The sequence below is a fragment of the Sphaeramia orbicularis genome, chromosome 8, assembly GCF_902148855.1.
Source record: "Sphaeramia orbicularis chromosome 8, fSphaOr1.1, whole genome shotgun sequence".
In the NCBI taxonomy this organism is placed as follows: domain Eukaryota; kingdom Metazoa; phylum Chordata; class Actinopteri; order Kurtiformes; family Apogonidae; genus Sphaeramia; species Sphaeramia orbicularis.
Window position 1 is genome coordinate 2,554,906 of NC_043964.1, and position 14,513 is coordinate 2,569,418.

General features: G+C 35.8%; 1 protein-coding gene across 1 annotated transcript; it reads right to left on the bottom strand.

Moving 5' to 3' along the window:
• Positions 1-377: 377 nt before the first annotated feature.
• On the bottom strand, positions 378-13,290 carry ifi35 (interferon-induced protein 35). The gene is made up of 10 exons (XM_030141802.1): positions 13,237-13,290; positions 12,901-12,927; positions 12,181-12,258; positions 11,025-11,183; positions 9,784-9,900; positions 9,557-9,701; positions 6,338-6,447; positions 6,061-6,244; positions 4,128-4,234; positions 378-1,044 (listed from the first exon to the last, which is right to left on the bottom strand). Exons 2-10 carry the CDS (start codon positions 12,925-12,927, stop codon positions 835-837), a joined length of 1,137 nt encoding a protein of 378 aa, XP_029997662.1. The 5' UTR covers positions 13,237-13,290; the 3' UTR covers positions 378-834.
• Positions 13,291-14,513: the final 1,223 nt, after the last annotated feature.

Here is a 14,513-nt window from a genome sequence, read left to right on the forward strand (position 1 = left end):
TTGGCTCAATCAGGTCAACTTTCTGAACTATGCTACATATTGGCTTTTGAACATTTTTGCTTACATTTATGGGCATTTTCACATCATATGATACAAAATTCTTTCATATTTCTTGCAATAAACAAGTTCTGAAGATTTGACTTTTGCCAATTTATGATTAATGTTTTTTTTAATATTACAGGTGAATGAAATGGCTTCGACTAGAAGATCTTGCAAAAATAAGCCTGATGTATTCTGCTCCATCTGCGCTGAATACACCATTGTACCTAACAGGAATCAAGTCACAAGTTTCATAAAGTGTGCTTACCAATCTGATTTTGGTATTAATTAGTATATTTTGTGAGAAGATCAAATTTTTCCAAATCAAATTAGCAAAAATACCTGACCTGATTGAGAAAAACAGATGTCATTTTTGGATTTAGCGGTGCAAAATGGTCCGAATTCAGTTGAAAAAACCTAGACAACTTGCAAAAAACATTATTTTGTAACCCAGTGTAATTATAGCATTAATGGGACCTGTTGGCTGAGAAGTTCTAGGCAGAAAAAGTGTCTCCAGCAAGAAAATTTTATTTCTGTTTATTTCTAAATAGCTTAACACCCACAAAACACCCAGGGATGCAACTTCATTTCTGCATATATGTTTTACGGCTCTTTTTAAAAATGCAGTAACATATTGTATCTGAAAAAGAGAAAACAGGATATGATGCTTCACTACTTTGTGCTTGATTTCACTGAATGACACAACAGCTCACACAAAGTTCTGAAAATACATGATAAGGCTTCTGGTTTTAGGCAGAAAGGAAGTTTCTTTTCTTTCTAAGGGAGCAGACACATCTACACCTTCTTGTCGCCGTCAGGGGAAACACCTTCAAACAGCGCAGACAAACTCTGGCCCAGCGGGTTGTAGAGGAACGCTTCGATCTCTCCTCCACCGTTGCTGCTTTTCTGGAAGTGGATTTCCAGCAGATCCTGCAGCGTCTCCTGTTCCATGACGGCAGGGATTCCTGTCAGCAGGACTGTCCGAGGGCACATGGACACCTTAGTCTGGGAAGGACGTCACCACATAGAAGAGAATAGAATAGAATAGAACAGAATAGAATAGAACAGAATAGAATAGAACAGAATAGAAGAGAAGAGAATAGAACAGAATAGAATAGAATAGAACAGAATAGAACAGTACAGAATAGAATAGAATAGAATAGAACAGAATAGAATAGAACAGAATAGAATAGAATAGAATAGAATAGAATAGAATAGAATAGAACAGAATAGAACAGAATAGAATAGAATAGAACAGAATAGAACAGAATAGAATAGAACAGTACAGAATAGAATAGAATAGAATAGAACAGAATAGAATAGAACAGAATAGAATAGAACAGAATAGAATAGAACAGAATAGAATAGAATAGAACAGAATAGAATAGAACAGAATAGAATAGAATAGAATAGAATAGAATAGAACAGAATAGAATAGAATAGAACAGAACAGAATAGAATAGAATAGAAGAGAATAGAACAGTACAGAATAGAATAGAATAGAATAGAACAGAACAGAATAGAATAGAAGAGAATAGAACAGTACAGAATAGAATAGAATAGAATAGAACAGAACAGAATAGAATAGAACAGAATAGAATAGAACAGTACAGAATAGAATAGAATAGAACAGAATAGAATAGAATAGAACAGAACAGAATAGAATAGAATAGAACAGAATAGAATAGAACAGAATAGAATAGAATAGAATAGAACAGAATAGAACAGAACAGAATAGAATAGAACAGAATAGAATAGAATAGAATAGAACAGAATAGAATAGAATAGAATAGAATAGAACAGAATAGAATAGAATAGAACAGAATAGAATAGAACCGAATGGAATAGAATAGAATAGAACAGAATAGAATAGAATAGAACCGAATGGAATAGAATAGAATAGAACAGAATAGAATAGAATAGAAGAGAATAGAACAGAACAGAATAGAATAGAACAGAACAGAATAGAATAGAACAGAATAGAATAGAACAGAATAGAATAGAACAGAATAGAATAGAACAGAATAGAATAGAACAGAATAGAATAGAATAGAACCGAATGGAATAGAATAGAACAGAATAGAACCGAATAGAATAGAATAGAATAGAACAGAATAGAATAGAATAGAACAGAATAGAAAAGAATAGAATAGAATAGAATAGAATAGAACAGAATAGAATAGAACAGAATAGAACAGAATAGAATAGAATAGAACAGAATAGAACAGAACAGAATAGAATAGAACAGAATAGAATAGAATAGAACAGAATAGAATAGAATAGAATAGAATAGAATAGAATAGAATAGAATAGAATACAACAGAATAGAAAAGAATAGAACAGAACAGAATAGAACAGAACAGAATAGAATAGAACCGAATAGAATAGAACAGAATAGAATAGAACAGAATAGAAAAGAATAGAACAGAACAGAATAGAATAGAATAGAATAGAATAGAATAGAATAGAATAGAACAGAACAGAATAGAATAGAACAGAATAGAAAAGAATAGAACAGAACAGAACAGAATAGAATAGAATAGAATAGAATGGGAACATGAATAATGAGTTTTTAATTTAAATTAATTTTATTTTAGTTCAGTAGTTTTTTTTAAATGTAATTCTAAATTTGAAGATTATGGCAATCTTTTAACAATAAAGTAAAACGTATGACATTTTTTGTCACTCAATAAAATAACGGCAAAAGCATTAAACCGTCAGTTCCATCGTTAGCAGATGAGGTTAAAGCCTGTATTCTGATTAGTCATGTGTTGGTTGTGAATGTAACACAGTGTTTTTCAACCGTGGGGTCGCCTGAAATTTCTAGTAATTGATTAAAAAAAAAATTACTTATAAAAAATATGTTTTAATAATTCAATATGTCATAAGAATTAAAACACCACACACTTTTCTTAATAAAAATTTAAAAAAAGCTGCATTATATGCATTATACAGCTTAAATGTCGTCTAAAATGTCTGTTTATTTGCAACATAGAATAACAAAATATTACATGATCAAAAACAAATTAATTTTAGAAAAAAAATTAACAGTTTTGAATGTCTGGGGTCGCCCCAAATTTGCGATGTTAAAATGAGGTCAGGAGTAAAAAAAGGTCGGGAACCACTGACGGAACAGCTCTTGGAGCCGGCTGTCCAGTTGTCAAAATGGTTTTGTGGTTTCCAGTGTTTTCTTTTCTGTGGGAAATGGGTCCAAATGGTTCTTTCAATGTTTAAGGTCACCAACCCCTGGAATAGTCTTTATTGACATTGTGTGTATAATGAAATTAGGAGTGCTACTCCAGCCAGCGCAACAATATGAATAAAACACCAATACTTCAGAAAACAAGAGCAGAGCAAATAAGAAATTACAAAAACTAAAAATAAGATAAAATATAATATAAAATTTTACAAAAGATGAGAATAGGGCTAAGTAGAATAAAAAAGAAAAAAAAAAGACATAAAATATGTATAGACACAATATTTACAGTATTAGAAGTATGTGACAGTATGTATATCTATGAACTCAAGTCTATATAAAAATAAAGCATTTATATCTTGATAAATATTAAATAAATATTGCAGTTATTGAGGAACAGAAGATTATCTCATGACTTATTGCACATAACTCACATTCTGCAGGGTTTGCACTCCTTTTTGAGCAGTACAGATTGAATGTATTTTGTTATTACTAGTGTACATGCCAACTGCTATTCTGTCTTGATCACCTTCATTACTTCTGCCAAGGACGGTGGAGGTTCTGTGTTCATCAGGGTTTATCTGTCTGTCTGTTAGCAAGATGACTCAAAAAGTTATGGACAGATTTTCAGGAAATTTTCAGGAAATGTCGATACTGTCACAAGGAACAAATGATTACATTTTGGTGGTGATGGGGGGGGGGGGGGGGGGGGGGGTGTTTGTCTGTTAGCAACATAACTGAAAAGTAAAAACAAAGCCATGACAGAAGCCAACATACACTGATTTATTGTCTTGTGAGTTCCTTTTAATCTAGTTTAAGGACTTGTGTGAGAATCTAAAGTTGAGTCATATTTAAGCAGAAAATGTCGAAGCACCTGTTGATTCACACTCACCTTCAGGTTTGTGATCTTTCCGTTTAGAAAAGGCGTCACCCTCACTCTGTGCTTCTTGTCTTGGAACTTGACGTCATGATGCTCCATTTCTGTCAAACCCCTGGCAACTGGAGATAGAAACGTTTCTTCAGGAGGAATTCACAAAAATGCAGCTGGAACAATAATCATTTTACATCCTAAGTTAAAAAAAAAAAAAATTAAATTACATAAATAGTTCCCTGCACTGTCAGCTACACAACCCCACTGGTCAAAGGTTTTAGAATACTTTGAACAGACCTACATTTTAAGAATTAGAATTTTTTTAAAAGTGATTTTCTTTATCACTTTTTTTGCCCCAGTCTCTAAAATTCACATTTATTTTCTGCTTTTGGAAGCTAAACGTGTAGTCTTGGGCAGTTTTGGAACTACCAGTGGTTAAAAATGTCATTAAAAATAGAGCTTTTCTGCAGCAGAGGATGTAAATCACATCCTTCAGAGGTGACGTGAACAACTTCCACTGGGAGAATTTACTGTCACTATAACCACTGATGCATTATTTAGACTATTTTAATGCCATTATTGCACAAAAAGGGCATTTAAAGGATGACACTCAGTCTAGCTTTAGAAATTCAGTGCAGCTTTAGAACAAATGAAGGTTCTGAGTCACAGGTGTCAAACATGCGGCCCGGGGGCCAAATCTGGCCCACCAAAGGGTCCAATTTGGCCCCTGGGATGAATTTGTGAAATGCAGAAATTACACTGACAATATAAAATTCAAGGATGTTAAAATAATTTTAGGTCAATTCAATCTCAAGTGGGTCAGAGCAATAAAATACTATCATAATAACTTAGAAATAATGAAAACTACACATTTTTTTCTTTGTTTTAGTGTAAAAAAAAAAAAAAAAAAAGTAAAATTTCACAAAAATGTTTACATTTACAGACTAGCCTTTTGCAAAAAATGTGAAAAACCTGAAATTTCTTGAGAAGTCTGTGGAATTGTACCCATATTCTGCCTGTTACTAAATGTTTTGTGTATTTGTAGATCCACTGTGATCTGTAAGTTGTGATGAATATGTATAAATGATAAACTGAGGCATAATATTGTTAAAATTGCACTGATTTTTCTTCAGAATTTTCAGGTTCATATTTGTTCATGTTGCGTTCAAGTACAGTTCTTAGATGTAAACATTTTCATTACAGAATTGGACTTTTTTCACTCGAAAATAGAGAAAAAACCTTTGGAGTTGACATTATTTATAGGTTCTTATCCTATTATTTATATTATTTGACTGGTCCGACCCACTTCAGATCATATTAGGCTGAATGTGGAACTGAACTAAAATGAGTTTGACAGCCCTGCTCTAAGTCTTCTTTCTTTTACTGTATGTGACTATTTCATATTTAAAAGTATTTAAAAGTAACTCTAATCTACTGGACTCAGAAATTAACCTTACCTTCCTGTCTAATGTACCTTCTGACCTACATCAGTTGGAAAACCACAGACACTTACAATCTTTGTTCTAAGGATCTTTTCTTTTAGTTTGTTCCTGAAGTTAGAAGTGAACAAAGGACAAAGGCCTTCAGGTTTGCAGCTCCATTCACCTGGAACGAACTACAAAAAGACCTGAAACTGAAGGATCTGGTTTGGCTGGACACTTACAAGAGGATGTTGTAAGATTTAGAGATGGAGCCATCTGGCTGCAGATGTTTTGGCTGATGCTCCTTACCTTTATCTCTTTGGCACTTATAGCAAAGTGGTGTGTTCTTTAACGTATTAAAAACTTGTATGAAAGTCTGTGTCTGTAACTGTTTAATGAACTGCTGCCCGTCTCGGCCAGGACACTCTTGAAAAAGAGATTTTTAATCTCAGTGAGGTTTTCCTGGTTAAATAACGGTAAATAATAAAATAATACTCTGTCATCCTCTAAGTGCAGGTTATAAAGTTGCTCACAGTTATTTTCTACAAAAGTGAGGACCACGTTCCCAGAGTCAGGCATCATTTCACACTCCTCCACCTCTCCACCTCCGTGTTTTTTCTTGGAGAAGTGGATCTCCAGCTTGTTCAGCAGAGTGTCAGTGTCCATCTTTGGCAGGTTGGAGATCAGGATGCGCTGTGGACACACTTCAGAATTGATCTGAGGGACAGAGACAGACAGAAAACACGCTCAGGAAGATAAAGCCGACATTTGTCAGATACAGAGAACAGTCCCTGGGCCTCTGTCCTGTACCTCCACCAGTCTGGGCAGGATCAGGTGAACAGGCCTGGCCTCCACCCTGATCGTGACGTCCTCAGACAGATCCACCTCATGCTTCTTCTTGGACAGGATCCTCTTGGCGACTGATGGAGACAGGAACAGAGACGTGATAATATAAAGAATGATCAGAAGAGTAGGATAAAAACATTAACTCTACTAGGAAGTTCATATGCAGACTGGGGACCAGCTCAACAGCAAAGATCTGGGGTCGAAATCTGTTTGGAGTTTGTGTCGATGCAGATTTTTCTGTAGAAGAACACAGATAACACCTCAAACCTCATTGAATTTAGAGTTCACAAAACAATACACACAATGTCTTTTAAGAATCATTTGTGAAGTTTCTCAGTTCATGAATTTTCTCTCGTCTACAAATAAAAATACCTCTAGAATGAAAGTATTTAAACTATACCGAGTCTGAGTCACTAATAAAGAAACATTACCAGTCTAAATGCTGGTTGGCTGTAGTTTCCAGGATATAGTCTAAGGGTGAAAATGTCAAACAGTGAGAATTAAGGAGAGAATGAGTTTTCCTTCAAAGGAGGAATATATATATATATATATATATATATATATATATATATATATATATATATATATATATATTTATATATATATATATATATATATGTACAGGGGTTGGACAAAATAATGGAAACACCTTAAAAAATCAACAAAATATAATTTAATATGGTGTAGGTCCGCCTTTTGCGGCAATTACAGCCTCAATTCTCCGAGGTATTGATTCATACAACTTGTGAATTGTTTCCAAAGGAGTTTTAAGCCATTCTTCAGTTAGAATACCCTCCAACTCTTTTAGAGACGATGGCGGTGGAAATCGACGTCTTCCTTGAATCTCTAAAACTGACCATAAATGCTCAATAATGTTGAGGTCTGGGGACTGTGCCGGCCATACGAGATGCTCAACTTCATTAGAATGTTCCTCATGCCATTCTTTAACAATTCTAGCTGTATGGATTGGGGCATTATCATCTTGAGGTGAAGGTGTTTCCATTATTTTGTCCAACCCCTGTATGTGTGTGTGTGTGTGTGTGTGTGTGTGTGTGTGTGCGTAGTGGCTATTTGTCATCAAAATTAAATCAACTTAAAGGTGACTGAACCTAAGACTTTAACAGAACTCAAATACCCACTAGATGCACCATGGGTTTGTGGTTCACACAGTCAAAAATACAACGTCCAGATCATAGATGTAGTTCAAGTGGTTTATTTTCAAGATTTTGTGGCAAACAACAACTAAGGCCTTCAGTGCTGTCTGTCCTGCTCATCCTGTCTGTCTGTCTGATGGTCTGGTAGAAAACCACAGGCCCACCCAGGTGCATGCTGGTCTAACTTTGGGCTCCCCATTTATACCCAGGTGCCCACGGTCTAAACCAATAAGAAAACACAAAACAAAAAAGGTGCTAAACATTAAAGAATGAAAACAATAACCATAAAAATCCAAAATAGATTCTAAATATTAAACAAACAAAAAAATAAACAAATCAAAATAAACAATGAGCAAAAAAAACTAACTTAGTAAACAAAAAAGGTAAATGAACTTTAAACAAAAAACTAAACTGACAAATAGCTCCTACATTATGTAAGAACACTTTAATAAAATGACTTGGAGCATAAGTGACCACAGTGCTGGTTCACCGTGGGTGTCAGTGGATATGATACAGTATGTAAGACTGAACACATTTAATGTCCGAGGCAGATCATTTCTACAGAACTGCCGACCAGTGTTCTCAAAGAAACAAATCACATTAAACCCTCCTTACTGGAGTGATATTTAGCTTTTTTAAATGGAATTCATTTTCCCTCATTTCCCTGTGGTCTCCATAAACTGTAAATGCTCTGCTTGGCTCTGAACTCTTCATTCATTCGACTCCACACGTCCATCTGCAACACTGTGTCTGAGTAATGACACCACAAACGAGGTTTGGAGCAGGGACGCAAATTATCCATTAATTCATTAATCGCTAGTTGGTTACCCTTATCGATCGATTAACGATTAATTGATAAGCGGCGATTTTCCTGAGAACCTGAATTTCTTTTTCAATTCGGTCTAAAAGAATAAAAACTGAATATAGTTTATACACTTCAAGATAAAACCATGTCATATTCCTTAATGATTGATTTATTGAACAATTGGACACAGTCAGTGTTTCCTGTGGAATTCATCTGTTGATGTAGCGGTGTCTAATGGGGGTGGGGGTGGGGGGGCATGCACGTGTGTTTCATCGGGGGGGTACTCGCACACATGCAGTACAGCTGGGGGATGTGTGCGTGTTGGTTGGTAACCGCATGCGTGCGTCACTTTCCGTCCTCCTTCTAATACTATGGCGGTACACTGCAGTCCATGCCCCCCCGCAGAAGTGACAGTGAAACGTTTCACTGACTGTAGACTAGACCAACCTCCAGGAAAACGCTCCGACACTGACCCCACATTTGTGCCTGTATGTATTCGGGGGTGCACCGCTCCCACAAACAGACGGTCGGTCTGTGTTTGGCTCCTCCTCCATGTCCATACAGACATTCTAACTCATCAACGCCATGATCCGGTTCAGTGACCGCCTATCCCAGCTGTGGCGCAGCGCGGACAAACCGTCAGCCTTCGGACAGGTGTGGACGGGCGGAAAAGGCCAATTAACCGACAATTAATAATTTAATCGAGCAAATTCTTATCGACAGTTAATCACTAGTCAATTACTGGTTTACATCCCTAGTTTGGAGCGCTGGCCCTTTAAATGCACATGACCCCGCCCCCTCCAGGTTATTGGCTGTGCTGCTCTGTCCCGTTCAACCAACAGCTAAACATTTTAGGTAATCAGCTTATGTTCAGTTTTTACTACAACTGCTGCTGCTGACAAACAATTATGTCGTACTCAGAGAAATATTCATCGTAAGTCTGGACCTGATATGTGCAAATGTCATGATGTAACTAGAAATAAAACACGACAAAGTAAGCAGGAATTCAAACAGGTTGTAGAAATCCAATCGATGTTTGTTGGAATGAATATAAAGACAGTTTTGCAGCAGCTGGAGGGTTCAAATTCAAACTGTCTGAACTATTAGAGTCCAAATCCACAAAGAACTGAAGCACAGACTAAGAAAAGTGGGTTTAGACAAATATGAGCGCTTGAACACAAACTCCTAGAACTGAAAACTGTCAGCTGCTTAACCTGGACTCACCTACGTCTTCCTCAAATGTAATCAGCGCCGTCCCACCCTCCATGGGGTAAACTATATGAGGTTTCATCTGAAATGTTTGCACGTCTTTATATTCTTCTGTGTGCCCCTTGAAGACCACTTTCTTCTCAGGCACAGCCGTGAAAACCTGAAACAAAACAGACACTTTTACTGCACCGGTCACACCCGTGCACGAGCGCAGAGGACGGTGTGTGACGGCAGAGACGTACGTCCGTCTGCTGCTTCAGGTGCTGGTTTAAGGCCTCCTCCTCCTTCAGAGCTGCCATGACCTTCTGGATCTCCTGCATCAGTTCAACTTCCTCCTGCTGCAGAACACTGAGCTTCACCTACAAGACACAACGCACACATACGTATGAACCCTTTCATGCATGAATTATGAGAACCTTAGTCAAGATTGTTTTTGTCTGTAGTGTTCTTATACCTCCTTAGGCATAAAAAAAATTGCGATTGAGGTTTTTTTTTTTTCATGGAGTTACAAAAATGTCCATGCATTTAATTTTTTAAGTAAAGAAACATGTATTTAAAAACCCAATATCAGAAAGTAAAATGAAAACAATGAAATAAAAACATTTTTAAGGCTGCTAATTTGATGTTTTCTCACATTTTACCATACTCTAACGCTAGTTATTACTTCATATAATATGCAAAAAACAACTCTTTTTGTCTAACAAATAACTGTTTACACTTAAACATGTCAGTGCAGATCAGGTTTATCAAGAACAGCAAAGTTATAGTAATGGTATGATTTGCAGTGTATTATGGGATGCTGCATAAGTGTCCACTGTGTGATGATGATGAGTGAGTAAAACATTTATAACTGTGCTTCTAAACCATATACTAATGAGTATTCATGTCAGAAATATGCTTTATAAATAATGAATTCAGTATTTATTAATGCTTAACTAATGCTTCATAGTGTGGACTTATTATAAAGTGTTTCCCAAATTTCTAAAACATTTTTCATGCTCTGACTGTAAATAATAGTTTTCTACCACAACGAACATCTACTTTAGGAAGTAAAATCTCCCATCAAACTTTAAGGAAATATTGATGTTTCTAAACTATATGGACAAAAATATTGGGACACATCATAGCTACAGCTGTCAGATGTTGTGTTGAAGCTGATTTGAGATAAAAACATCGTACTGTTTTGTGGCACAGACTCCTGTTGGAAAAGAAACATCTGAATTCAACATGTCCCAATACTTTTGTCCATATGGTGTAGTTGGTTTTGGGACAAACTGACCTCCTCTAACGACAATTCAACCTAAACTCAGTGTAATGATCTCATGGCCAGTTATTGTCGTCACAGGTATTTTCCCATCAGCCCCTGAAGAAGAACACCTGCAGCGACACGTGTCTGAGTCACATGACCTCCCCAAGCAGAACGGCAGCATTCTCAGCTCTTCACAGATCTGCGATAAACACAAGCTTCAGTTCAGAGTCGTACCTGCTCGTCTGTCAGCTGCGCAGCGTAGGAGCGCTGGTCCTCTTCCAGGTCCTGGATCAGTTTTTCAGTTCGTTCCTTACACTTTCTGGTCATGTCCTGCAGATCATCTCTGACGGCGGCCAGATCCTTCTGGTCCTCAAGCAGCTGATGATGTTGTTTCTGCGAAAACAGAGGCAGAGTCTGAAAACCATACTGTTCTTTTCAGGTTTTTTACCATTTCTCTAATGTGTACAATATCAAATAAGAGTCGAATAAAAATGATTTAGAGTTAGATTGTGCTTCACACATTCAGGACAATTTAAACTCATCTAAACATTATGATCTCTGTTTATATTTAACACATTTATGTACATTATGAGTATTTCTTTAATTATCATATTGATAATATATTGTCTAGTACATATTGTACAAATTATTCTGTGTTTTAATAGTGTTTAATATCTATCTATCTATCTATCGATCTATCGATCTATCGATCTATCTATCTATCTATAATATATACAGAACTATGTATATGTTTGTATGTTTAGAAATGTCTAAATATTTTTTTGTCTTTTTGTTTTATTGATAATTGCTTTCCTGCTACTTAGCATTATACTTGAATGGAGAAACTGTAACACCCAATAATTCCTCCTGGGATTAATAAAGTATTGTGATGACTTATTAAGACTTCTTTTTAATCTTATATCTTTAGTTTGTTTCATACTTTTTGTACATTTTCCCCTGAGGTTGTTAAAGTTTACAATAGTGACACTATAATATTATATATAAATATTATCATATATAATATTAGAATAAATACTATAACATTTATTTATAATATTGTCAGTGTTTTGTACAGGTATATTGTCCATTTGATTAATTTCAGTAGTTTAACCTGATTACTGAACATGAGTTTGACATGACAGTAACTGCTGTAACTACAGTGGATTTTCTATGTTACTAAACTAAACTAAAAACAGCACAAAGTACAGTATAGTTTCTAAATATTACATGGTTTTCATCCTAAAATTCATTAAATTTATCAGAACAGACATTATCATATATAATTCTAACACGTCTATAAAGGACATTATGTGTCATTTTAACAGATGTTGAAACAGTTTTAATATGTTACAAGCCACTCAAAGCTTTTGTAGTTGAAGTTTTACTGCACCTTGCAGTTTATGATTAGGTTCTGGATTCCATCTAAGGTTTCCTCAGACTGCGGCGTCTCCATCACCAGAGAAAAATCCTGAAACACAAAAGCATCATCTATCACACAGTGAAATGGAAACAGATAAAAATCCAATGTGTAAGAAACACCAGCAGCTGGGACACCACTGAAAACATATGTTTACTATTAATATGAAATAGTGTAAATAGTGAAAATATGTCTCCTAGTATCTATATATTATTATATAATCCTAATGTTATAAATCCTATAGTACTGCAGTATCCCTAGCAGATATAATTAAGTACATTTATACTGAAAGTACATTTAATTTGATCATAAGGACAGTGTCAGAATGTAAACAAGCATAACTTCAGTACCTAAAAGTACAAATCTGAGGTACATATGCAGGGATTATTTTCATTTTACAGGCAAAGATTACACTTTTCACTTCATTTCATTAATTCTAAGTAACTTTAAAGTCTCACCATTACACATCGAGACGATCATTCTGTACTTTCACTTTTCTTATATTTCATATTTAAATTATATATATTATATATATTAAATGTTTTCTCATTTTCATACTTTAACTTAATGGTTTGAATGCAGGTCTTTTACTTGAAACAAAGTTTACAGTTTTTATACAACTGTGTTGCTACTTTCCAGCCTACAGGATGGAGGAATAAAAACAAAACTAAACCAAACAATGCTCATTCTTACCTCATCGTAAGACATGTCGGAAGTCATCTGAAGGAGTTAATAAAAAAACAACATGAATTCAACAAACAGAAAATGAAATGCAGTCCTGTATTTAAGAACTACTGTCAACTGGATCTAGAGGGAAAATGACATGTTTGTATAGTTTTCCATGAGCAGTAGGCCGTTTGGAAATTAAAACAAATAAAAAATAAGAGCTAAAATGACTGTAGTTGGACTTGTTTATCAAACCCAAAGTCACAAAACACTTTAATCAGCCCAAACACTAACTGTCACACTTCTATGACTGGAAACTAAACAATCCTCAGTAAATTATCCACATACAGAAGCGGTACGAACCTGTTACCGACAATGTTCTCTCCACTGGTTTTGATTCTTTCAGTTTCTGTTTCTTGGAAGGAGACCCCGGATGGCTGGTTCCGTCCAACAGGTGGCGCTGCAGCCTCTATACAGGCGCAGCGGTGATGCCTTCAGGGGCTATGGGAAGTTTTCCACTTGTTTCAAAAGTACCATTAAAGCAGTGTTTTTCAACCTTGGGGTCAGGACCCCACGTGGGGTCGCCTGGAATTCAAATGGGGTCACCTAAAATTTCTAATAATTGATAAAAATGTTAAGAAAACAAACAAACAAACAAACAAAAACAAAACTTACTAATAAAAAATATATGGTGAGTTGAGGGAGACAATCCCAGTCCATAATCCATTCTGTTTCTGTGTCAAATGTTCACTGTGGTCAGTTTCAGATGCTGCAGCTCTTTCATAATTCATAGTTTCAGTTCTTGTTTGTTCAGTATTAATTGTCCTCCTTGTAAATCACAGCTGGACTGACTGGACAGATCCTGACCAAGGAAAATCAAATTCTCCTTTGTGCAGTAATCGACACCTGGATTTACTGCCTCTGTCCACAATAATAGACATTATACAGACTAAATGTCCTCTAAAATTAATGCTTATTTGCAAAAAACTATTACATGATCAAAAACAAATTAATTTTAGCAAAAAAATGTCTCTGTTTTGAAAGTCTGGGGTCGCCAGAAATTTGTGATGTTAAAACGGGGTCATGAGACAAAAATGGTTGGAACCACTGCATTAAAGCTGCGATTGCATTTTCATTATTACCTCCGCTGTGATGTTTTCATTGGAGTTTGTTTGTCTATCTGTCCGTGTGCAAGATAACTCAAAAAGTTATGGACGGATTTGGAGGAAATTTTCAGGAAATGTTGATACTGACACAAGGAACAAATGATGGAATTTTGGTAGTGATGGGGGGGGGGGGGGGGGGATCTGCCTTGGCGCTGGTCTGCGCTGCTTTTTTTTTTTTTATTTCATTACAAAGTCCACACATGCAGTACTAGTAGTCTCACATCAGTACTAAAGGTTGATTATTCTCAGATTTATACATAGTTTCATGGGACTGAATTCCACATGAACAATTTACATGACACCACTGACAGACACTTGTAGAAGAGGATTTCACAGAAACCAAGTAATACTGTGGATTTTAACCCCACACTTTGGAAACATCTCAGACAAAGCACAGTCATGCATACCAGTTTATCACTGATGCACTCCATGTTTCATCCAGTGAAGCAGGAAACGTTCCAGACATACTGGTCT